Source organism: Cydia pomonella, chromosome 3 (genome assembly GCF_033807575.1).
Source record: "Cydia pomonella isolate Wapato2018A chromosome 3, ilCydPomo1, whole genome shotgun sequence".
Lineage (NCBI taxonomy): Eukaryota > Metazoa > Arthropoda > Insecta > Lepidoptera > Tortricidae > Cydia > Cydia pomonella.
Window position 1 is genome coordinate 21,053,887 of NC_084705.1, and position 23,672 is coordinate 21,077,558.

Sequence of the window (23,672 nt, forward strand, 5' to 3'; positions counted from 1 at the left end):
TGCGGCGCTTCTACGATTAGCCGGATTGAATGCGGCTGATTGAATATCCGCCGGAATTTATTCGGCGCCAAACGTTCTTCAACACGGCTAGCTACTACAGCGGATTATACAATTCGACTGCGACTTGTCCATGAAAGATTTAGGAGGCCTGGATGTGATACAAAACACGGAACATATTAGATATCGATCCATAGGTACAGTTATTTCTCGAATAGCTATACGTAGGCCTAGCGCAGGAGTGGCGCGACAGTATCTTGACCGCGAAAGAGACTACCCGTCCCTCTTTAAGTAATACAGTGAGAAAAAGACGAGTAGTCTATCTCACAGGTGAGATACTGTCGCGCCGCTATTGAACTATGCTAAGACTTGACAAATGAGAGGTTATGGGACAAAGAAAGGCAAAATAAATAACCATTATTTATTGAGGTAAACACTAGTTACAAATATTTGATAATCATTCATATGACAATGGCATCGCGATCTGTACAATACAATACTAACTAATAAATGTACACTTACTATAATCACATGGGTTTACTCGGTAAGGCAAGAACTTATTAAAAATATATGAGACGTGAATATAAAACCCTCCATTAGCACTAAGCAATACGACCTATAATTATATTGTCTTTAAATGAACTTATGCAGACGTCGTCATAGATGCGAACTGTCATACTGTTTGCGTTCACTTTTTCCTGTTTCCGCCAAAGACGTCCACATTCATGAACGGGAACTCGTTTAGTGTAATATACATCCCTATAAGATATACTATTGCGAGTGATATAACGCACTTGACCCTAACCCTTTGACTACCAAATATAGCGACAGGCCGCTTGGCTTTTTGATAGCGAGCGAGAATCGGGTTTTTGATAGCGAGCTATATACAATAGGCATGGCGTTCAAAGGGTTAAAAGACGTTAAACTAGTTAGTTAGTTTAGGATGACAGGGTTCCGCAGATTTTTAAGTACGCAAATATTTTTTAGCTGTGGCTCAGAAATCGCTGCAAAACCGGTAACATTCTTGATTTAAAATATTACAAAAGTCTACTATTAAATAATTATGTGTCTTCTAACCATTAAATAGTTGTACGCGTATGAATGAGACATCAATAATATTTAAAAAAAAAACATAGACATGATCTAAGTTTATACACCATGGGCTCGAATAACCCAACCGATTTTAAAGGTGTATTCTTGACATACACTTTTCCGAAATCGGTCTTGTTTTAGAGAAAATATTAATTCTTGTGAAAATTTGTTTCTGTAATAACTCAGTGAAAAATGCCTTTTTGGCTGCAACGGTGCCACTATGTGACTTGGTCTAGACATATGTACCTACTAACAGCCAATAAAGTATTAAAGGAAAGTCCCAGAATTTATCTGTAAATTAGAAAAAACTTTACACACACAAACAATTTTATTTGCCAACTTTGACCGAAAATCATATCACATTTTTTCTCCTTATGACCCCAGGAATGAGTGGTTAAAACCTGACGGGTTACTCGCGCCGACGGTGTAGACTACGCAGATGAAAAGAAATGAGTTGAGAGCTCAAGGTTTTAAAATAAATAAATATGTGTTTATCGCATGCAAGCAACCACGATACAAAATAATATTTTACGGCAACGTCAATAACGACGTTTATCTAATTCATAAAAAAGTAAATAAAAATAATCGTCTGATTTCAAATAATATATACGTATGTCGCGATGCGAAATACCCACTGACCCAACCCAAGAATATGTCGATAACCACTTAAATTAGAATTGATTAAATAAATTTTATATGATATGGCTGTAATAAATATTGCAAGTAGCTGTACTAGCTGTATAAATATAATGTAGTTATAAAACCTTAACTATTCATAAGCATTCAACCGTAAATAACTAAAAAATAATATTAACTTTGTCTGAAATCATTCGATTTCTTTCACATTCTTACGCTTGAGTGAATTAACAACGTAATGCGTTTAGGGGACGAGTCAAAAATCGCCAAAGTCGGAGACGTGATACCGGGGCCCATAATATATATCTCACTAACTAACCCTACTATTAGAATATAAAATATCAAGTATTCGACCTTGCTAGTAGGCATGTGGGTCCGAGATGTAATACCGTATATGTATACCGTATATGCTTTGTCATTTCTACCTTTAACATTATGTTGGTGTTTATTCTGACAACGGCATATATTGACCACTAAAGTGTCGAAATGGTGCGCAGTAGCAAAAAAGAAATAAGCACTAGTTAAACTGTACGAACCCACCTTAAAATGAAGATAACAATTACAACCATAAAAGTTTGAAATTTCGAAAGATTGAAGAACTGAGAGCCAAGAACATAAACTGCAAATAAAGGAGTAGGTAATTTATAAATTCAGATCCGATCCTACCAGAATAAAGGAATACACACGAACAGGAATTGCTTCACCGACAATTTAATGCTAAAGAACAGCGAGGAGAGCTTGGAGTTGGTTTTGTGCACGAACTTCAAAGTCCGGCCTGTCACTGACGAGCACTCACTTGCCCCGTCTGAAAGACACACACTGCCCTTCTGTGAGGTGTTGACTTAGGGCCAGTTGTACCAATCGCCAGATTGATCAACGGTTTGGTGCAACCGACCCTAAGTGAGCGTCAAGCCGGATAGCGTGAAGTGCCTAGGCTAGGCCTTGAAAACGAGCTTAAAGTCCGTTCTTACGTGCACATGTCCATGAAATACCAGGCCGTGCCATTCTGTTAGTGTATGGTGTGCGGTTACGCGAGCGCGGAGGCGGGCAGCGAGGAGTGCTTGGGCTTGGCCTTGTGCACAAACACGCGGATGCAGCCGTTGAAATCCGTGCTGACGAGCACGTGCCCCGTCTGTGAGGAGGACACCATGCCCTCCGTGCCCTTCTGTAATAAATACTATATTAAATGAAAAGAAAAATGATATTCCGACGAATTGAGAACCTCCTCCTTTTTTGAAGTCGGTTAAAAAAATGAGGAAAAAAATTAAATGAAAGACGAAATGAAGGATGTGAATGACGGTTTGCAATATAATCACTTTTAATAGTAGTTTATGTGACTGCTACATAATAAAAGGCATTATAATACACGTGTGGGTTTAAGAAACGAACGAAGTGAGTGAGAGTGTGAGTGAGAGTGAGAGAGAGAGAAGTTTAATGCCTAATTATGTACAGTTACATACACTATTTTATCTTCACACATATTATAAACTTCCTATGATATATTCACTAACCCAAATTACAGGGCATCATAGCTCTCTTGGCGGAAGTCGCGGATATGTGGTGGCGTCACTGAAATATTTATATCGCTCATTTTACACGAAACTTTTGCTATAGTTACTTTAAAAACATATTCATCGATTTTGATGTAGTTATCAAGCAATTACAACATCATCACAGATAAGAAATTTGTTGTTACAAAACAGTTTATCGTAATGTTGGCCATTATTAACGGATTTTGTGAGGCATCATAGAGGGTTTATGATATGTGTGTAGATAAAAATATTTACGACATAAAAAAAAGTAAATAAATAACTGACCGGTTCCTCCTTATCGTCGATGCCTTTGCTGGCCTTCTCCTCCTCCTCTCTCTCCGCAATCATGCGGATCATGTGGTCGGGGTTGGGCGCGAACACCGCGCAGGTCACCACCGCGTTGTGCGCTTTGATCCCCTCCCAGAAATCGTTCCTGTCCCGCCTCACCGACGTAAACTTAGAGTAGTCGTGATACGTCTTCCAAATATAAATGCACTGGTTCTCTGAGCCGCTGACTATGTATTTGCCATCGTGTGAGAACGAGGCTTTGATTTGACTCGAAATGTTCACGTAGCCCTTGTATTTGCAGGAGAGGTTCAAGTCTCTGAGATCGTAAAGTCTTATTCTGCTATCGTTTGAGGTTACTAAGATTTTGTCGTCGTTGGGCATGGGTTCTATGCCGCTGATCTTTCTCCCTGTGGAGTTCTTGCCTCGTGTGGAGCGCACGTCAATCTGCGTGTGGTACTTGAGCTGGTCGGTGGTGTAGAAGATGCAGCGGCCGTCGTAGGTACCGACGACGGCAAACTTGCCGTTTTGACAGAAGTTGGCGGCAGTTATTAGTTTTGTTTTACCGTCGACTTCGTTCCAAACCGCGACCTGAAAAAAGATTTATGTTGACAACCATATATCTTCCAACGGCAAGCCAAACTATATTTTGATGGCGCGAGTCGACCTAAGTAAACTATACAGGTTATTTCGAATTCTATGTTTATGTTAAGATTCAAAATCGAATTAATAATTAACTAGACACGCATGTGTGTTTGTGTGTGTGTTATAAGAGTTCAATACTATTTTACGCGAAACATATGTAAGTCCCTATTTCTAAACGTTCGTTTCCAGTCGGGGTCCTGTATATTGAAATGCGTTTATCTTCATCAATATTACCTTCTTATCAGGAATGTTCCACAGCCTCAGCTTCCCGTCCAGACTGCCGGACAGGAAGTAGCGGTCGTCGCGCGGGTGGAACACGATGGCGGTCACAAAGTCGATGTGCTGGAAGCAGCACAGGCACTCCCCTCGCGAGATGTGCCACAGCCGAACAGTTTTGTCCATCGAGCTCGATAGTATGAAGTAGTTCTTAGACCAGGATACGTCTAGCAGGTCGGACGTATGCCCTGAATAGGTACAGAAAGGTTTCGGGTGGAACGGAGCGGAGGGGCCTAAGGGTGCGTCCTCAGGACTCGGCGGTGGGGCGGTGAGCGAGGCGAGGGACTCTTGGGAGGGGGTCGGGGAGGATTTCTGCTCTGCGTTGTATTTTGTGCGCATGTCCTGTACAATGTAAGTAGTTATTAGCATGGTATCCTTGTACGTGTACTTTACTGGCAGGTGATAAGGTCCAATAAGATACCTGGAAGACGGCGTAGGCGTCCCTCGCGACCCACACGCGCAGCAGGCGGTCCTGGCCGGCCGTGGCCAGCAGGCGGCCGCACACGCTGAACTTGCAGCACCACACGGCGCCCGAGTGCCCGCTGCCCATCTCCTGCACCGACGAGAAACTTTGCTCATGCAGGGTTTCTATCTTATCTTAAAACTTTTATGCGTTCGCCAAATCTATTTTGCTTAATGATAATGATATTAGTTTTAACGTTTAAAAAAAAGGCGAAATTCTCAACTAAGTATAGTAAGAAATTCTTTGATCTCATTTATATACCAAAAATATTGCCTAAATCACCCGAATTAAGTATGAAAACTCATTCTTAGGACAATATATATTAGCCAGGCCAGCCGCAGGACGAAATTATGTGCGTTTGTTGTGAGAACTGTTAGTCGGTCCGGTTGGCACATTTGTGGAATTTCATTCTGACAAATACGACATATATGTATATGAAGGGCTTTTTAGCGACAAACCTGCACGTGTCGCACGCAGCCGTCGAAGTCGTAAGGCCCTTTGTGCGAGTTGGAGGCCTTCAGCTTGATGTTGTGCTCTCCCCGCACGTCGTCCGCTATGTCGGCGACATCCTCCTTGTGTCGTGCATGCGACACTTCTTGCGCCAGCGATTTCGCCGCGTCTACTGTCTTTTTCACAGTGCTGCCTAGGAATCGTTTTAGTCTGGAAAGCAGTTAAATAAAACTAAAGATTCAGTAAAAATAACGGTTCTGATGTGTATGAAATGAATACTACTCGTATCAGGTTTTGCTAGTAAAAATGAGCAACTGGGCAGCAGGGAAGCATTATGTATATTAGGACTGGGTTCCTATTCTTTTCGCGATAAATGAGTGGCAATCGGTTAAAGGTATTATGAGGGGAATAAGTATGCTTGATATTACAAAAAAAAATTGTTTTACATTTATATTGCAGGCATTGATAAAAAATAAGACATAGTTTAGCGAAAATAAACCCAACTCAATGTCATCGAAACACTGTTGGTGACGTCTTGTTTAAATTGTAATAACGATTTCTTGTGGCTTTCTCCTAAAATATAGGTATAAAGCGAAATAATCAATAAGTTTTCTTTCATCCATGAATAACTGACATAGTTAGGCGGTATATGTATTTATTAAGGGGACAATTAAATACACGCTAGTAAAAGGGCCAAGCGGAGATGAGTATTTATATGGTCGAGTTACTACAAAATATTTGTCAAATCTGCAAAACTGCACTGCAACAACACACAGCCTTGTTAGTATCACACCGTCACCTGTTTTGGTTCACTTCGGGAACTATTTTCGTGTTTATACTGTCTTGCGAGTGACTTTTCACTAATGGAGTGGGTGCTGCCCTAGATTTATAATAAATTATTCAATAAAATTGCTTTTACACAAATAATTTGTCACAGCAAGTCAATTACAACTATAAGAATGTCAAAGATTTTTTTAGCTTCGTAAGTCGCCGCCTACTTTTAAATGGTAACAGTAACAAGTGGTTAAAAAATAACTTTAACATGAAAAAATAAAAACGTTAGCATTTATTTCAATTACACCGTGGCTATATTTCACTGTAAACAAAATAACCACTTCAACTTCCTATTTAAAAAGGTCAGTTATTTTTCAACGACCGACGAAGTACTTTAGTTGTAGTTCGTGATGGTGCCGGTATATCCGTCAGTAAATAGAGTGTAAAGAAGGCGTCACTCACTTTTCAGTCTTCTTCCGAATAGTGTTCTTGCTGTCGGCGGCCTGCTTGGTCTCCTTGCCGTCCTCGTCGGCGCCGCCCGTGCACACGCTCTCGCTCTCCTCGTCAGTTTCCCTGGGGCACATATCACTTACTATACTAGATAGGACATATCAGACAACTAGCGGCTACCAAACAATGTGTAGAGACCGCGAAACTTTATGATACGAAGTCTGTTGGAAGGTATTCTATGGCCTAAAGCCAGTTAGTTGTTGCTTGGCGAAGTCGTTGGGCACAGTATCGCCCAATAATATATAAATGTTACAGGGTGATTCAGGAGAGAAAACTATGTAACACTTTCTTTTAACATAAGAAGCAATTATTGAATTGAGAATCGTTTTACTTGATTGTAAATATGTCGTGTTCCTACTCCTAGGTAATTGAAAAATACTAAATAAACTAGTTAAACAAAACATACAATTAAATGTTAATTTCTAAAATAATAGTGTATAAGAACACCACACCACTCGTAATATGTACATTCAACAAAAACACAACAATATGCTCATACTCGGACGAACAAAATAGATGCACACTGCAAAAACAAATGCAATAAAAAAAACGCATGATAATGTGTTTAACTAATAACAATCACATGATGGCCGGTAGAAAACCGAAAACTATGTATAGAAAACCAACGAAATGAAACGTAATTTTACTACAAGTTGCGAAGTTATAAAAGAAAATAAAATCCTCTGTTCCGCGACATATTAACAAAAAAAAAACTTTTGTCAATCGGATAAAAATACAGCATGGATTTTTAAGTGGTTGATCAGCAGGCTGGTATATCTCGTGCCGTTTCGCGAAGTTGACCTTAGAGCTTTACTGTTATTACTATGTACTCTCTATTACAACAATTTGGCATTCACCAACATTTAATAATATTTGTAATATGGCCAATGGCCTTGGATGGCCTTTTATAGGCCAACCTATGTATGGTAATAGAAAAACCACGATAAATTTATAAATAAAAGTTGATACTTTCACATACTCTTGTTTGCGCCATTCGGTCTCATAACGACCTTTATAATTTATTTTTCACAAATTTTAATACTTGTTCCAAAAATCGCTGCAAGCCTTTTAACACAAAAAGGTAAGGAAGGTCACTTAAAATTATTTTCGCTTAGTGGCATGGAATCTAGCGGTTTCTCTTACTGACCCACATTTAACAATCTGTATGTAGGAAGGTATAGTATAATACGAATATGAATACCATGAACATCAGATTGGGTAGTGCCCAATTGAAGAACCGCGCAATGTACCTAACTTAATACAGCTAAATAAACTGTTTTACGCAAAATGGTTAAATAAAATCTAATGAAAACAACGTAAACAAAAAGTAAACCTAATATTAACACTGAAGTCCGAATCCCCAGGTCGGATTCCCATTTCGACCGGTGGCGTGAGAGACTTTCTTGAGAACACAGAGAGACGCTTGCGCCACGACTTTTGCGCCAGTTCCAAGCTGAAAATGTATTTAAAACCAACATGGGCTTTTAGATTCATCAATGGATGAATCACAATAGTTGTACAGATTCCGAATTGAACGAATTATGATTTCTACAGATTCTCTCATCTATAAATTTTCAAAAAATATGGTCGGTCAAATCTAACTAAGTTTTTAGAGGCTATCCTCTCTTACCAAATTGTTAATGACCAGCGTGACGTTAACACCAACACAGACAGCGCTACTTCTATGATTTTTCCTACATGACAGATTTGTCACAAAACGGAAACGCATTTAACGGGATTCGAACCCAGGACTTGGCGTCGTAGACAGTGTGACAAATGAGTAGGTAAAAGCAGCAAAATGGATAGGAATACAGGCATTCTACTTCTGCTAGTGGTTGATGATCATTCTCTAGTATAGTTTAGGAAATATAAATTGACCATTGTTGTTTCCTTTTCTATATATTATTTTGGCGAGCGATTAGCTTACAAAGGCCACATGACCACTTACTTCTGTTAGTAGCAAAAACACACTGGGGACGGGAGAATTGTATCCGGGGTCACTTGAATCATAGGTCCTAATTATAAATAAATAAAAACTACTTCCTGCGACTTTACGTAAAAGCCATATCCATTTTAGTGGTAACATAATTAATATACGACAGCGAAGTCCTGCAGTGCCATCTCAATTTAACGGCTACAATATTTTACACTGCATACGCGTCTTAGTAATCTTAGTATTCTTTGTCTGTAATTTCGTTGTTATGCCAGTTGCTAAAGGTGTGTTTGACTCCTGTTTTTATATTACCTCACATTTTCGTCGTCATTGGCTCGCCCTATATACTCCGACGTGAGTCTCATGATGTGCAAACTCAGTGGATTGATACATTGAGGAATTTTGTGCTCCGCCACGCTTAGAGGCACCCTTTCACCTGTAGATTGTAATTTAGAAATAAGAAACAATTCTTTCATCTTTGTACTATACACAGTAAAAAAAACTATAAAATATTGATAAATAGTATGTTTAGTTATACTTATATAAAATCGCTCCTGTATTTATGATACCAAACGAAAGGGATGCAGACCATACTTGTCAAGCAAGTATGTTTGACTAGTAATTGCCGGCCATGGGTTTTGCTCTAAAAAAAACGCCAAATGAATTTATAGTAACAATTCATCTTTAACAGGTCATTATTTAAAGGAACATATATTAATAATTAAATATTAAAAAAAAAAACTTTTATCAAGAATAGTCAGGTCGTTAATGATAGGAGCTGCATCCTGCCTGTATCTCCTAGCTCCGTCTGACTACACCTCACAGCACTGACCGGTGTCCAGGTTGAGCACGGTGACCTGCTCGAGTATCTGCATGTCTGTTAAACGTTGTCCCGAGGTGGAGTGCGTGCGCAGCGCCAGCCCGAGCTGCTCGTCGCCTGCGGAGCGACGCCGGCCGCCGTCTAGGGACTCTGAGTTGCTCCGTCTGTAAATTATCACATAATAAACACCGTGCGCGTTTGAGGGTTTACCAACTTGTGTCATACATCCGAAAACATTGGAAACTTATGGTATTCATAAACGTCTGTCAAATGTAACAAAAAGTTAATAACTGCTTGTCTCTATCCATCTTTTTATATTCTTTCTTTCTGTTTGTTGGAAAAAGGCAAATCTAACAGAAAATGTAACAGAAGATGCAAAGTTTTAGGAATAAGGGGGTTAAAATTGACATTGACATGACCAATAAGCAGGTACTTCCTAAAGTTCTCCTGTGCCCCTAGACAGCATGTCAGTTCGTTCCTATTCTACAATAGTCTATTTCTTTAATACAGAAAGTGCGCAGTGTAGTGGTAGTTCAGCTTAGTAAAACGTCAAGAACTGGCCTGGTGTTCCCGCCCAAGCTACTGTGCCCCGTGGAGAGCTGCGAGCGTCCCTCGCTGTGTGTCCGCGAGCCGCAGCGCTGCTCGTCGTCCGCCGGCCGCACCACGTAATCACCTAAATACACGCCTTCCGGTTAAATTCATAAGGTACAATTTGGTACGTAAACTATTGAACGCTTACGAATACGAAGATAATGAACGCTTTATAATTAACCATACGTAATTACCTTGAATTACATCGTTTGAGTCTAGTCAGTGCGTAGTCAATAAAATTGTCATTGCGAATTGAGCTTTGTTACAAGGCAACTGTTTTAAATATGAAGTACTGACCACTGCCCGACTTCGAGAGTGGATCAGGAGGCTTCTGATGGGGGCGATTTATGATTCACTAGAAACTTGTCATTGCGAATTGACCATTATTACTAAGCGGGTAAGTTAAAATACCGACCTCTGACCGCCTCCTTAATGTCGAGTGTGGATTCGGGAGGCCTCTGCTTCATCGAGGTGCCCGTACTGCTGCGTGAAGACGCGCGCGATTCATGACTCATTGATGACTTGTCGTGCGCTGCAACAAAAAATAATTGACGATATACTTTTTGACATACAAATACCATAACATACAAATATTTTTACTGGATTGAGCTGCCACAATGTCATATGATTATTATGGGTTTGACACTCAAAAGTCAACAATTGACAATGTAGCGTCATAAAATCTATGTGTCCCGGTCTGCGCATTTTAAGCTATATATTAGCAGTGATGTATTAAATATCAGTGAATAGTAAAGCTCACCATATTTCGAAGTGGAGAGTTCTAGCGAATCCTGGAACTCTCGCGTGAGAGACTCGATGGTGCTCGCCGGGCTGGGCAGCGCCATGCACTGGCTTACAGAATTAGGCAATGGAGGCTGAAACAATCGCTTTATAATGACTAAATATGTTCGGGGTCTCTACTACAAACATACTCGTTTGCCCAAGCGCTTGTACTAATTGAATTGTTGACTAATTTTAAACTCGGGTGTGGCACGTGTTGAAGGTAATAACTTCATCGGTTTATTCACTCCCTTTCACGCTGGAATACTGTCGCTTTTTTTGTTTTTTATGGCTGCATGAGACGGATTAAACTTTGACACAGGTATACCTAGCTATCGAATTAGTTGCTGAGTGGCGCAAGTACCTACTAGCACTTCCAAGAAAAAGCTCGGATTGTGCCTCGCCTGCCCAAGAACCAGATTTGGATGCATTCAGTGCTTGTATTCAAGCAGAGTTGGAGTTGAAATTGGTATAGGTTATGAATGTACTATAACTGGATCAGACATGAGCGGAGGAGGGAAATGACCGGACGGGATAGCCTTTATGTATATTTCAGTAGGAGTAGCAGAGAAAGAGTTATTGTGTTAAGTCTGCTTGATCCTGTCGCTGCGCAAGCGAATATCACGCATCGTAACAATATGAACTGTGACGCTCAGTGTGCGGGATGCAAGGTCGTTATTAATGAACTACTTGCTTTTCTGAGCAACAAAGTTGACGTGTTGCCAGAAACAGCAATTTCTGAGATATGTATGACTGCGTATACATCGGAAGAAATCGAAGAAGCTCGCTGTGTCGCTCTAAAATTGTTGGCACCGCATAAGAAATTTATGAGACGAAAGGAAGGGTCAGAGCAAAAAAGTATCCACGATATGGTGAAAATGATTAAGGAGTTTGAGCCTGACAGTCTCCCTATTTTTGTGGCGAGAGACTTAAATAAAATTCCACCCGTCTCATTTAATTATATTGACTCGACCTCTTTTCTTAAGGAGATAGCAATTTTAAGAAGCGATGTGGCTGTTATTAAAGCTGAAAATAACACGAAAAGTGGTGATTCCTGCTCATCTAGCGAAATAGAGGGATTGAAATCGGAAGTTGAAGAAGTGAAATCCATAGTGAAGGCATTGAAGGAAAAAGATAGTTGTGCATGTGAGTGTAAACAACGAAAGAGTGCGCAACGGAATGTATCACAATCGTTTGCCTCTGTAACACAAAACGCGGCACTAATAAACAGCTGACCGGCCAACTACCGCAGCCTGCGCCCAGTACGATACGTAAACAAAGCGCGTCGCATTACTTATCGCAAAATAATAACTCGCCTTCAACTAACCATCTACCCGACGCTGTACAGATGCACGTGCCGCTATATAAAGATATTATTAATACGACAACTACAACAAGCCCGTCGGAAGCGCATGAAAACCGTATTTCTCAGAGGGATAGAATGAATGATAGTTTTATAACTGTGGAACGTAAGAAGCGTAAGAAAAATAATAGTAACTTGACGGGCACTGCGCAAGGCTCGAGTAAATTGCAATTAGCAGATCTAACATCTTTTGTTTACGTATCTCGTCTGAAAAAATCGACCACTGTGGATAATATAATGGATTACGTAAAAGATAAGGGCGAGGAATGCTTCAAAATAGATCTATTGACACAAAAACACGACACGGACTTTTGTTCGTTTAAATTATCAGTGCCCAGGCGTAAATTAAATACGTTTCTGAGTAATGATTTTTGGCCCGAAGGTGTTAAATTCAGACTGTTCCGTGAACGCACGGCGAGAGAAACCAAACCACTAAATCTCTAATATGGATAGTACACCCTCTAAGATAGTAATAACAACTTTTAACTGTAAGAACATCAAGACATCCTTTAAGACCGTGCTAGACCTCACTGCTAGTTCACATCTAATCCTTCTGCAAGAGACCTGGCTGATGGAACATGACTTGAACTTTGTACATTCAATTAACACGTCATTCGGCTGCGTGGCAAAGTCCTCGGTGGACTCGTCCGAAGGTATACTCCGTGGAAGACCATACGGCGGGCTGGCCATCATGTGGAACAAGAAGTTGTTTCCTAATGTTGTTCCCGTTACTTGTGCGAACAAAAGAATACAGGCAGTTCGTGTTTTTCTCGAGTCGAGCTCATTTTTAGTGATTAATATTTATATGCCCGTTGATAATAATAAGAATGTCGAAGAGTTTACGGAATGCTTAGCGGAGATTAGTGCTATTATCGACGATTCGGAAGTTCAAATTGCCTACATCTTAGGTGATCTGAACGCGCACCCAGGTGCGAGGTTCGGCAAACAATTGGCCGAATTTTGTGATGATATGTTGTGGGAATGTGCGGATTACAATAAATTAAGTAACGATTGTGATATGTATACTTTCCAATGTGCGGCCACCGGCAGCAGGAGATGGTTGGACCACTGCGTGACGACCAGAGCTGCTTGGGACTCAGTGGTAGACGCGTACGTCACTCATGACGTCACGACGTCTGATCACTATCCATTGAGTATTGTATGTAACATTTCTGGCGTTGCTGTGGGACTGACCACCTCCCGTATATCTGATTTATTAAAGTATGTAAAATGGGGCGAGAGGACAACTAGTCAAATAAATACTTATGGTGAATTTTGCTATAATAATTTAGATTTATTTTCGAACTTTTTTACGTGCGACTGTGATAATTTTTTACGCTGTGTGCATTTACAAATGTATTACAATACCATTGATGATTACTACAGGCATATTATCGATGTACTCCAAAATGCAGCTATTGTGAGTTCTGGTACATGTGAACAGAGACGCCATAGGAAGGTGCCCGGTTGGAACTATCACGTCAGAGACAGCCATGAGAAAGCTAGGATGTACTTTCGGTGCTGGACGGTTGCCGGAAGGCCCTCTAGCGGTACTGAATATGATAACATGCGCAAGAGTCGTACATTATTTAAAAACAAACTAAAATGGTGTCAAAGAAATGAAGAGAGTATTAAATTGAATATCTTAGCCTTATATAGAAAAAGTAAAAATTTCATTAAGTTCTGGAACGCAACTAAGAAACTAAATTACAAGCAAAGTTTACCTGTATCCGTGGAGGGTTGCCAGGAACCGTTCGGTATCGCCGAGCTGTTTGCGCGGAGATTTAAGGTGAGCCCTCTGACAGCAGAGCGTGTGCTCGATAGTGAAGCTAGTCACGATGATCACGTCATAGAATTTACACGAGAGGAAGTCTCAAAAGTCATACTGAGTATGAAACGTGGTAAATCACCCGGACACGACGGGCTCAGTATCGAGCACATACTCTGGGCCACTGATAAGATTTTCACGCATTTGTGCCGTCTATTTAATCTATGCATTAAATATAGTTATTTACCTGAGGCATTGATGCGCACTACTGTAGTACCAATTGTCAAGAATAAAACGGGCGATCTTAGCTCTGCTTCTAATTACCGGCCTATCTCATTAGGTACTATAGTAGGTAAAATACTAGAGCGCCTCCTTCATCCTGAGCTGCTTAGGAACATTAAAATTGATGATGCGCAGTTTGGTTTCCGCCCCGGTCTTTCAACAGATGCCGCTATTTTCAGCCTCAAAAGTACCGTCAGCCACTACACTTCGCGCAAAACATCAATCTATGCATGCTTTTTAGATCTCAGTCGCGCATTTGACCTCGTCAACTATGATATCCTGTGGGCGAAGTTACGTGCATCTCGGGTGCCTAATGGAGTTGTTAATCTGCTGAGATTCTGGTACGGAAGCCAAACAAACATTGTGAGATGGGGCGACGCAACCTCTAGCAAGTACAGGCTAGAATGTGGGGTTCGTCAAGGGGGGGTTACCTCTCCGGACCTGTTTAACCTGTACGTGAATGGCCTGATTGAGGAGCTGAGGAGCACCAATGTTGGCTGTCATGTAGGAAATGTTTGCGTCAATAACCTTAGTTATGCGGACGATATGGTGCTGCTCAGCCCCTCAATCAAGGGATTGAGGCGGCTTCTTTCGGTCTGTGAGCATTATGGTAATGCACATGGACTGAAATATAATGTTTCCAAGACCGAGATGATGGTATTCGCGTCGGGTTCTGGGCCGGATAGCGTACCTGCGGTGTATTTAAATGGGTCGAAAATCAATGTTGTTAAGCGGTTCAAGTGTTTAGGACATTTGTTGACGGAACGGCTGCAGGACGACGATGATATTGAGCGCGAGCGGAGGGCTCTCGCCGTCAGAGGCAACATGCTCGCTCGACGGTTTTCTAAGTGCAGCAAGGATGTAAAAACCACACTCTTCAAGGCGTACTGTTTAGGCATGTACACCTCCCAGTTGTGGATAACGTTCACGCAGAAGGCAATGAGCAGAATAAGAGTTCAGTACAATGACGTGTTCCGGGCTCTTATGCAGCTGCCGCGGTGCTGCAGCGCGTCGGGCATGTTCTCGGACGCAGGGGTCCCCGACTTTTTCGCGGTAACGAGATCCCGCGTTGCCTCGTTCTGGAGGAGACTGCGTCGTTCCGACAACAAAATACTTGTGGCTGTTTCTGACGATATAAGGAGTCCGGTGTTTAGGCGCTGGATTTCTGTTCACATGGATCAGAACAAAAAATGACTGCACATACCATGTGCAATTTTAATTTTATACTTAATTTAATTTAATTTTAACATGAGTGGCACCCCTTTACAGTGTCAATTTAGTTTAGTTTAGTTTTAATTTAGTAATAATAACTTTGTATGCACTATGGGTACTGACTGCCTGAAAAAAACAAAAAAAAAAAAAAAAAAAAAAAATCATTTTATGGTGGGTAACCATGTACCTGACCAAATTACGTAGGTTATGTTTGGTTGTCAGGCATCTAAAAACGTGTTTTTAATTTTGTCGCGTAATGTTCTTTCCCTCACGGATGCACGCGTATTGCATCTCTATAGAAAATATACTAAATCTATGGTAGGTAAACGCACCTCGACTGACAAGGAGTCGCGCTTGTTCCTCCTTTCATAGCGGTAGTCATCGGTATCGGTGGTGCAGATGCTGAGGTTGTCGCCGTCGGCCGTCGATAGTGATTGAGAGCCGTGCAGCTTGCCTGGAACAAATGTGTACTTTGAATATCGCGTGATGCCCTATTGAAATTGAATGGATGTATGTAATTATCATGTTAATAAGTTATTAGTTTGTGTAACGCAGCGGCTTACGTGAGCGAATAACTCGCGAACGCGGCGCGGGTGAATTCAATCCTTTGATACCTATGGAAGTGTCCTATGTGGGCGATCTCGATCTGAACGCGAATGCCGTTTGGCCGCCGCGCCGCGCCTCGGCGCATTCGCGAGTTATTTGCCCACGTAAGCCACTGCGTAAGAATGTCCCTATAATAATTATTTATTTAGAATAATTATAAGTAGGATGGGTATTACGGTATTTTTTTGCCTTTCATTATATTGATTTGTTGTTCCTACTCCATACATTGTTTTTGAAAATAAAACATAACTCAACTTTTTTCAAGCCATATCCTTTGAAATTCATAAATATGATGAGCAAGGCCCATTACAATAAAAAAAAATTAAAATTTCAATTTCGGTTTTCCATAGAAACAATATCCGATTGAAAAAACGCACCCGTGACAGAAATATGTAGTATGCCTAAAAATCACAAATAATTGCGAATCACTGCGAGGATATCATGGTTTTTGAAATAAATTTATTTGTTGTTTCTGCTTCATTCATTTTTACTGATTATGCCAAATTGTCCCAAATTCAAAAAGTTACCATAAAAATGCTGGGCAAGTTTCAATAAAAAAAATTAAAATAACAACTTTGATGAAAATAACAATGTGACAGCCGAATTTCAGCCCACAGTGCCACAGCCCACACGCGGCTTCTTACGGCGTGGCGGCGGCAGCGGGCCGGCGGGCACGGTGACAACGCTGCCCGCTTGCTTCACGCTGCTCGCCTTCGTGCTGGTTATCACGTGGCTCCATGGCTAGCTGACACAGGGCTACGTCAGCACAGTACTCACGCGGCTTCTTGCGGCGCGGCGGCGGCAGCGGGCCGGCGGGCGCGGTGACGACGCTGCCCGCTTGCTTCACGCTGCTCGCCTTCGTGCTGGTTATCACGTGGCTCCATGGCTAGCTGACACAGGGCTACGTCAGCACAGTACTCACGTGGCTTCTTGCGGCGCGGCGGCGGCAGCGGGCCGGCGGGCGCGGTGACGACGCTGCCCGCTTGCTTCACGCTGCTCGCCTTCGTGCTGGTTATCACGTGGCTCCATGGCTAGCTGACACAGGGCTACGTCAGCACAGTACTCACGCGGCTTCTTGCGGCGCGGCGGCGGCAGCGGGCCGGCGGGCGCGGTGACGACGCTGCCCGCTTGCTTCACGCTGCTCGCCTTCGTGCTGGTTATCACGTGGCTCCATGGCTAGCTGACACAGGGCTACGTCAGCACAGTACTCACGCGGCTTCTTGCGGCGCGGCGGCGGCAGCGGGCCGGAGGACGCGGTGACGACGCTGCCCGCTTGCTTCACGCTGCTCGCCTTCGTGCTGGTTATCACGTGGCTCCATGGCTAGCTGACACAGGGCTACGTCAGCACAGTACTCACGCGGCTTCTTGCGGCGCGGCGGCGGCAGCGGGCCGGCGGGCGCGGTGACGACGCTGCCCGCTTGCTTCGCGCTGCTCGCCTTCGTGCTGGTTATCACGAGGCTCCATGGCTAGCTGACACAGGGCTACGTCAGCACAGTACTCACGCGGCTTCTTGCGGCGCGGCGGCGGCAGCGGGCCGGCGGGCGCGGTGACGACGCTGCCCGCTTGCTTCACGCTGCTCGCCTTCGTGCTGGTTATCACGTGGCTCCATGGCTAGCTGACACAGGGCTACGTCAGCACAGTACTCACGCGGCTTCTTGCGGCGCGGCGGCGGCAGCGGGCCGGCGGGCGCGGTGACGACGCTGCCCGCTTGCTTCACGCTGCTCGCCTTCGTGCTGGTTATCACGTGGCTCCATGGCTAGCTGACACAGGGCTACGTCAGCACAGTACTCACGCGGCTTCTTGCGGCGCGGCGGCGGCAGCGGGCCGGCGGGCGCGGTGACGACGCTGCCCGCTTGCTTCACGCTGCTCGCCTTCGTGCTGGTTATCACGTGGCTCCATGGCTAGCTGACACAGGGCTACGTCAGCACAGTACTCACGCGGCTTCTTGCGGCGCGGCGGCGGCAGCGGGCCGGAGGACGCGGTGACGACGCTGCCCGCTTGCTTCACGCTGCTCGCCTTCGTGCTGGTTATCACGTGGCTCCATGGCTAGCTGACACAGGGCTACGTCAGCACAGTACTCACGCGGCTTCTTGCGGCGCGGCGGCGGCAGCGGGCCGGCGGGCGCGGTGACGACGCTGCCCGCTTGCTTCGCGCTGCTCGCCTTCGTGCTGGTTATCACGAGGCTCCATGGCTAGCTGACACAGGGCTACGTCAGCACAGTACTTACGCGGCTTCTTGCGGCGCGGCGGCGGCAGCGGGCCGGCGGGCGCGGTGACGACGCTGCCCGCTTGCTTCACGCTGCTCGCCTTCGTGCTGGTTATCACGTGGCTCCATGGCTAGCTGACACAGGGCTACGTCAGCACAGTACTCACGCGGCTTCTTGCGGCGCGGCGGCGGCAGCGGGCCGGCGGGCGCGGTGACGACGCTGCCCGCTTGCTTCGCGCTGCTCGCCTTCGTGCTGGTTATCACGAGGCTCCATGGCTAGCTGACACAGGGCTACGTCAGCACAGTACTTACGCGGCTTCTTGCGGCGCGGCGGCGGCAGCGGGCCGGCGGGCGCGGTGACGACGCTGCCCGCTTGCTTCACGCTGCTCGCCTTCGTGCTGGTTATCACGTGGCTCCATGGCTAGCTGACACAGGGCTACGTCAGCACAGTACTCACGCGGCTTCTTGCGGCGCGGCGGCGGCAGCGGGCCGGCGGGCGCGGTGACGACGCTGCCCGCTTGCTTCACGCTGCTCGCCTTCGTGCTGGTTATCACGTGGCTCCATGGCTAGCTGACACAGGGCTACGTCAGCACAGTACTCACGCGGCTTCTTGCGGCGCGGCGGCGGCAGCGGGCCGGCGGGCGCGGTGACGACGCTGCCCGCTTGCTTCACGCTGCTCGCCTTCGTGCTGGCTATCACGTCCGGCTCCATCGCTAGCACTGACACAGGGTTAATGCGTTAGCATAGCATTACATTTTGGACTAACATGTACACAATTACGAAATTTAGCGTTTTTTTAATCCCATTATTTTGCCTTAGCTTAATTAGATACAAATAGTAAAGACAGAAGTTTTCAAAATTAAACTTATTTCGTGAAAATAGGAATGTAGGGAATGGCTAGTGGAATATCTACACGAGATATCTACGACTAGTATAGAGACAGACAAATCATAAATAAAGTACCTAACTTTGAAGTCTTTGAACTACCCCCACCAAAAATATAGGTACTATGAAAGCCAACCTTTTTGGTATGATAATAGGACATATTATACCAATTACATACACACTTTTTTTAATACTACGTCGGTGGCAAACAAGCATACGGCCCGCGTGATGGTAAGCAGTCTCCGTAGCCTACCTACGCCTGTAACTCCAAGGGAGTTACATGCGCGTACACTAACATATATATATCGACTGTTCACACAATGTTTTGTATAAACATTTCGTTTGTTTAGTTTGATAGAACTTCTTCAATCGCCTTTACATTTTATCATCACACCATTTAACAGAGGCAACGGAAAGATTAATAGGGTTAAAACACAAACAAATGACAAATTCGAAACAGTACAACAAAATCGGTTATACATCGGCATAAATATCTCACCGCGCACTTTGTGCGCTTGTTTTCGCTTCATTCAACTGCTTGGCTAAAGTTGTTTTGTCGCCAATAATCGTCAACTTTATGTAACTTCCATTTTCTATTCTGTACCCATTCCATAGTGTTGCCCATATGCTCAGCCTCTCACAAAGTTTCTGAAAATAAACTGAATAATGAAACAAATTTACCATTTTGCGTTCTGTCCACCGGTACAGGTTCGTCAGGCGTGTTTGTTTCTCGCGGCGGTACAGACGCCTGGGCGACCTCACGAATGTTAGCTGAAAGAGATCAAATTTTAATACAATTATAGATATTCTAGTAATCCTAAGCCAGATGTCGCTATACATGTTTAACAATAAAGGATATGATTAAATTATTTGGCACAAATGGGTAAATCTCACTAGCTAAATAGTCAAGTAAATCAAAATACACAGCCTTAGTAGCTTTCCTGTGTATAAACAAAATAAGGTTGGTATTTTTCGTTCAAATATACAAAAACTTTCACATGAATAATATTGGTAGGATACTCACAATGTGAATCCGACGAGCCGCTGAGGATCCTTCCAATGCGACCCAAGGATGTCATGCTCTGAAGGCTCATTGTGTCATGTGCTATCACCCTGCAACAGTCATAGACATAAGGCGGTTAATTTCACTTCAAGAAATTTATCATGATCAACCCTGCACAAGTATGAACCATTTCAACACCATTCATATTGACAAGTATATAGCAAACCATTTTAAACCTTATTGGAGCATGAAGTTCAATTAAGCAGTAGGTAACCAAGCACTAAGTAATAATAAATAAATAAAAACTTATATCTTCCAAACGGTAGGAAACCGCGCTGGATCGGGACAGGTGGCGTTCTCTTGTTTCGGAGACCAAGATTCTTTTTGGATTGCTGAGCCAAAGCAGTTAGTTAGTTAGTTCCAAACGGTATAATCACCAAAAAGGCTATAAGACGGAAGATAATTTAGTGCAATCAAGTTTGCCTCAGCTCCTCTCCATAAAAGCAGTCTTTAGGTTGCTAAATGCCTCCTTTAGTGTGCACAGATACCCTAGGTATTTGCTCCTACTTCTACCTGTTTACAGTCTATGAGAATATATTTTGTTGTTTCCTCTTCTTCCATGCATGCTCTGCACACAGGGCTGTCAGTTTTACCCATAGTGTGTAGGTGTTTGTTTAGTGTGTTGTCCTGTTATTAATCCTACTATTTTATGTAGTTGGCTTCTTAGTGTCTTCAGTAGTATTTTAGTGAGCTTTAGGTTTAGTTTTAGTAGAATATCTTTGGTTTGCCTACTTGTTTTAAGGCATATTGCTCACTTGAACGGCTGTGTCACGTCTGTGAAAGAGTGGTGGTCAGCAGCTGCGTCAACGGTGTCATCATCCTCATCTGTTTGCATGCAGCGCCGTAGCTCTTGGAACCGGCGTCGCCCTTGAACCACCTGCCACATTGACAGCATGTGTTATAGAGACAATAATTTTTTTGCAATTCGCAAATTATATTAGCAATTTTTCTGATGAGCATATTGTCACTTGCTCCCAGAGGTCTGCCACATTGAGGCCTCTGTTCAAAAGACAACATACTAAATTAGTTATTTATTACGAAATGCATGAGACTTCGAGGTAATTTTAAGTTTTTTTTCTATTTGGAAAAGACCCTTTTTCAGTAATCTTTTCTATTTACCGGTGTAACGTTGCACAGCATAAAACCAGAATTATTTATATTGGGATATATAATATAATAATAGAATAGAATAGAATAATCGTATAGTCATCTTGCTTAGAAAACAAAATCATAGCCATTTGAAATTTACAGTTTTTTCAGTACAGACCTTATTTTTATGTTTTTTATCTATTGTAAATTGTTGTCTAGTAGTCCCAACTAAGGCTTATTAAGGTTACGGTGGGACTCTGTTAATTCTTATATTTTGCACATTTTATTTATCAGTGGCAGAGACACCAGACACCACATCCATAAAAAACGATTTCCGCTGTCTTGCCTGTTGTGAACACATTTCACATTATTCCATGCTGATTCTGTCATATTTATGAAGAAAATTAAGCCAAACTAGTATAATGTCCCGCTACTGTAAAATGTACACCTAAAGATTTGATAATGCAGAGTTAGTTTTACAAAAATACTTACACTTTTAACAGTATTCCGGTCATCATCTGCAGGGGCAACCTCGGCCGTGGATATGCTTGGAGCTATACTTGGCGCCTCCACAAGTGTAGAGTCAGTCTTTACAGGTGGTTTCTCCTTCTCCTTATCTTTGGAACCGTCTGTTAGGCTTGTGTTCCTGCATAGTGATGATCTCCTAGAAAGTAAATAAACAGGTGTTTACAAGTATAGCACCTAGAAAATATCAAAACTCTGGTAAGATTTTATTTTTTAAGTTAAATTAGATATTGTAAAAAAGATTGGGTTTATTTATTTCAGTAATTTTTACTGCTCCTTACAAACCTACACACTTGTGTAATATAATTATAACTACCATCAGACTTGTACTTAAAAAGCAAACTAAGTAAGTCAAGTTTTTTTCACAATTCCATAATAAATAAGAATTATCTATAGCACCCAGTGCCACATAAACTTGAGCATATGCAATCTAAACAATACAGCACATTTAAGTTTTGCAGAGCTGCAAACACAGTTCTCAAGCAGCCTTCTAATATTACCTATCCATAAGTCACGATTGAATGTAAATGAGTTACGCATCATTGATTAGACTGTCAACATTCGTTTGGTCAACCAAGGACGATCCATATCGTTACTAGAAACACCTGCTATATAATATTTTCAACTAGGGCAAAAGGGCGCTTTATTATAAATTAAGGACCAGTAATAAGTATGATTGGTAGACTAGTTAAGAACCTAAACGATTGAATGAATAGTTCTAGGAACGCAGATTGTGTAAACAATTTACTTACTTAGAACCTTTAATGGGTGTGAGCTCTTCGGCGTCGTAGAACTCTTCGGAATCACTGCTATCACCCATTGTAAATAAATAAACGGGAAGCAATAATCACCGACTTCGATCTTACTTTACAATATTTACATCATCAGGCAAGTAAAAGCAGATTTTAACGAAAAAAAGAAAGTTAAAGACTACTCCAATATTGGCGTTGTAGAATGTCTTAGACGTTCTGTCAACTTGACGTTTCACAGCTGTGAACTTTAGTCCGTATTGCACTTATGATTTATACTTATATTTAATTTAGGTAAATATAAGTCTACATGCTATATTTTAACTACGATTTTAATAAAGCTTACATCTGTATATTTTTTATTAGATTCCATTAAAATTATATACGTAAATGATCAAATCAAAGTGTACCTGTCATTGACATTGAAAACCTTTCATTAGTTCCATGTGCGTCCGCTAGATGACTCAATTATCTGTAATAAATGTCATAAATCTTTAATTCCAATAAGCCAATAACCCGTAAACTTCAACAATTGAGACATCTAGTTACCTAGTAGACGAAGCATGTTAACTTGTTATCGAATCAATAATATTATGTATATCAGTTTATGTCAAACGAAAATGACACAGAGACGCAACGTAACAAATTCCGAAGTAATAAATGCTGTATGATGCAACGGAGAACGGCGGCTCACTGTGTAGATCCTAATAGGCTGCGAGCCAGGAACAGATTTCCATGACCAATATCCTCCAGAGCGATAACTCGTATAGTGGTTACTACAGACTATGTATGACGAACCCTCGTGTACGCCAGCTGCCGCTCCGTTGGTGGGTTGAGCAATGGCAGCCACAATTTTTCATCGCCTCCCGTTTGATACTTTGTCAGGTAATTGTTTAGATTAGATGCTATTGTTAAATATAAAAAAATCGACACCCGGTTCTATCACGGTGGAAAGAACGTCATCTAGTCGCTTGAATAAGTAAAAATAAGCATTTTAACCGTTTTAAGATAGTAATAACAAAATCATGAAACTTTGCAATCAATCCATCAGGCGTTTCAAATAAATGGATCGGAATGGATCACGCATTACGCATACTTTGCGGACATAAGTGGTAAGATGCGTATTTTTTACATGTTCATG

At 42.5% G+C, this 23,672-nt stretch overlaps 1 protein-coding gene across 3 annotated transcripts; it reads right to left on the reverse strand.

Annotated features, from left to right (window-relative positions):
* Positions 1 to 404: 404 nt before the first annotated feature.
* Positions 405 to 22,752, reverse strand: LOC133516283 (WD repeat-containing protein 44). 3 transcript variants are annotated; one of them, XM_061849123.1, is made up of 18 exons: positions 22,535 to 22,752; positions 21,750 to 21,921; positions 20,924 to 21,045; positions 20,130 to 20,218; positions 19,787 to 19,876; positions 15,742 to 15,863; positions 10,765 to 10,879; positions 10,420 to 10,536; positions 9,975 to 10,086; positions 9,426 to 9,577; positions 8,906 to 9,029; positions 6,613 to 6,723; positions 6,176 to 6,256; positions 5,385 to 5,586; positions 4,885 to 5,016; positions 4,422 to 4,805; positions 3,543 to 4,133; positions 405 to 2,887 (listed from the first exon to the last, which is right to left on the reverse strand). In XM_061849123.1, exons 1-18 carry the CDS (start codon positions 22,600 to 22,602, stop codon positions 2,753 to 2,755), a joined length of 2,919 nt encoding a protein of 972 aa, XP_061705107.1. In that variant the 5' UTR covers positions 22,603 to 22,752; the 3' UTR covers positions 405 to 2,752. The 3 variants fall into 3 exon arrangements, with proteins under 3 accessions (XP_061705107.1, XP_061705106.1, XP_061705108.1); XM_061849122.1 differs by having other exon boundaries at positions 405 to 2,890; positions 22,535 to 22,751; XM_061849124.1 differs by lacking the exon at positions 6,176 to 6,256 and having other exon boundaries at positions 405 to 2,890; positions 22,535 to 22,751.
* Between the last annotated feature and the right edge of the window lie 920 nt (positions 22,753 to 23,672).

What these genes read in the sequence shown, in the direction of transcription:
- LOC133516283 (XM_061849122.1), bottom strand. Translation starts at nt 22,602, where the DNA reads ATGGGTGATAGCAGTGATTCCGAAGAGTTCTACGACGCCGAAGAGCTC. An exon ending in ACCGGAATACTGTTAAAAGT is followed by an intron (nt 21,046 to 21,749) that starts GTAAGTATTTTT and finishes TCAATGTGGCAG; the next exon opens with GTGGTTCAAGGGCGACGCCG. An exon ending in ATTCGGAAGAAGACTGAAAA is followed by an intron (nt 6,257 to 6,612) that starts GTGAGTGACGCC and finishes TTATAAATCTAG; the next exon opens with GGCAGCACCCACTCCATTAG.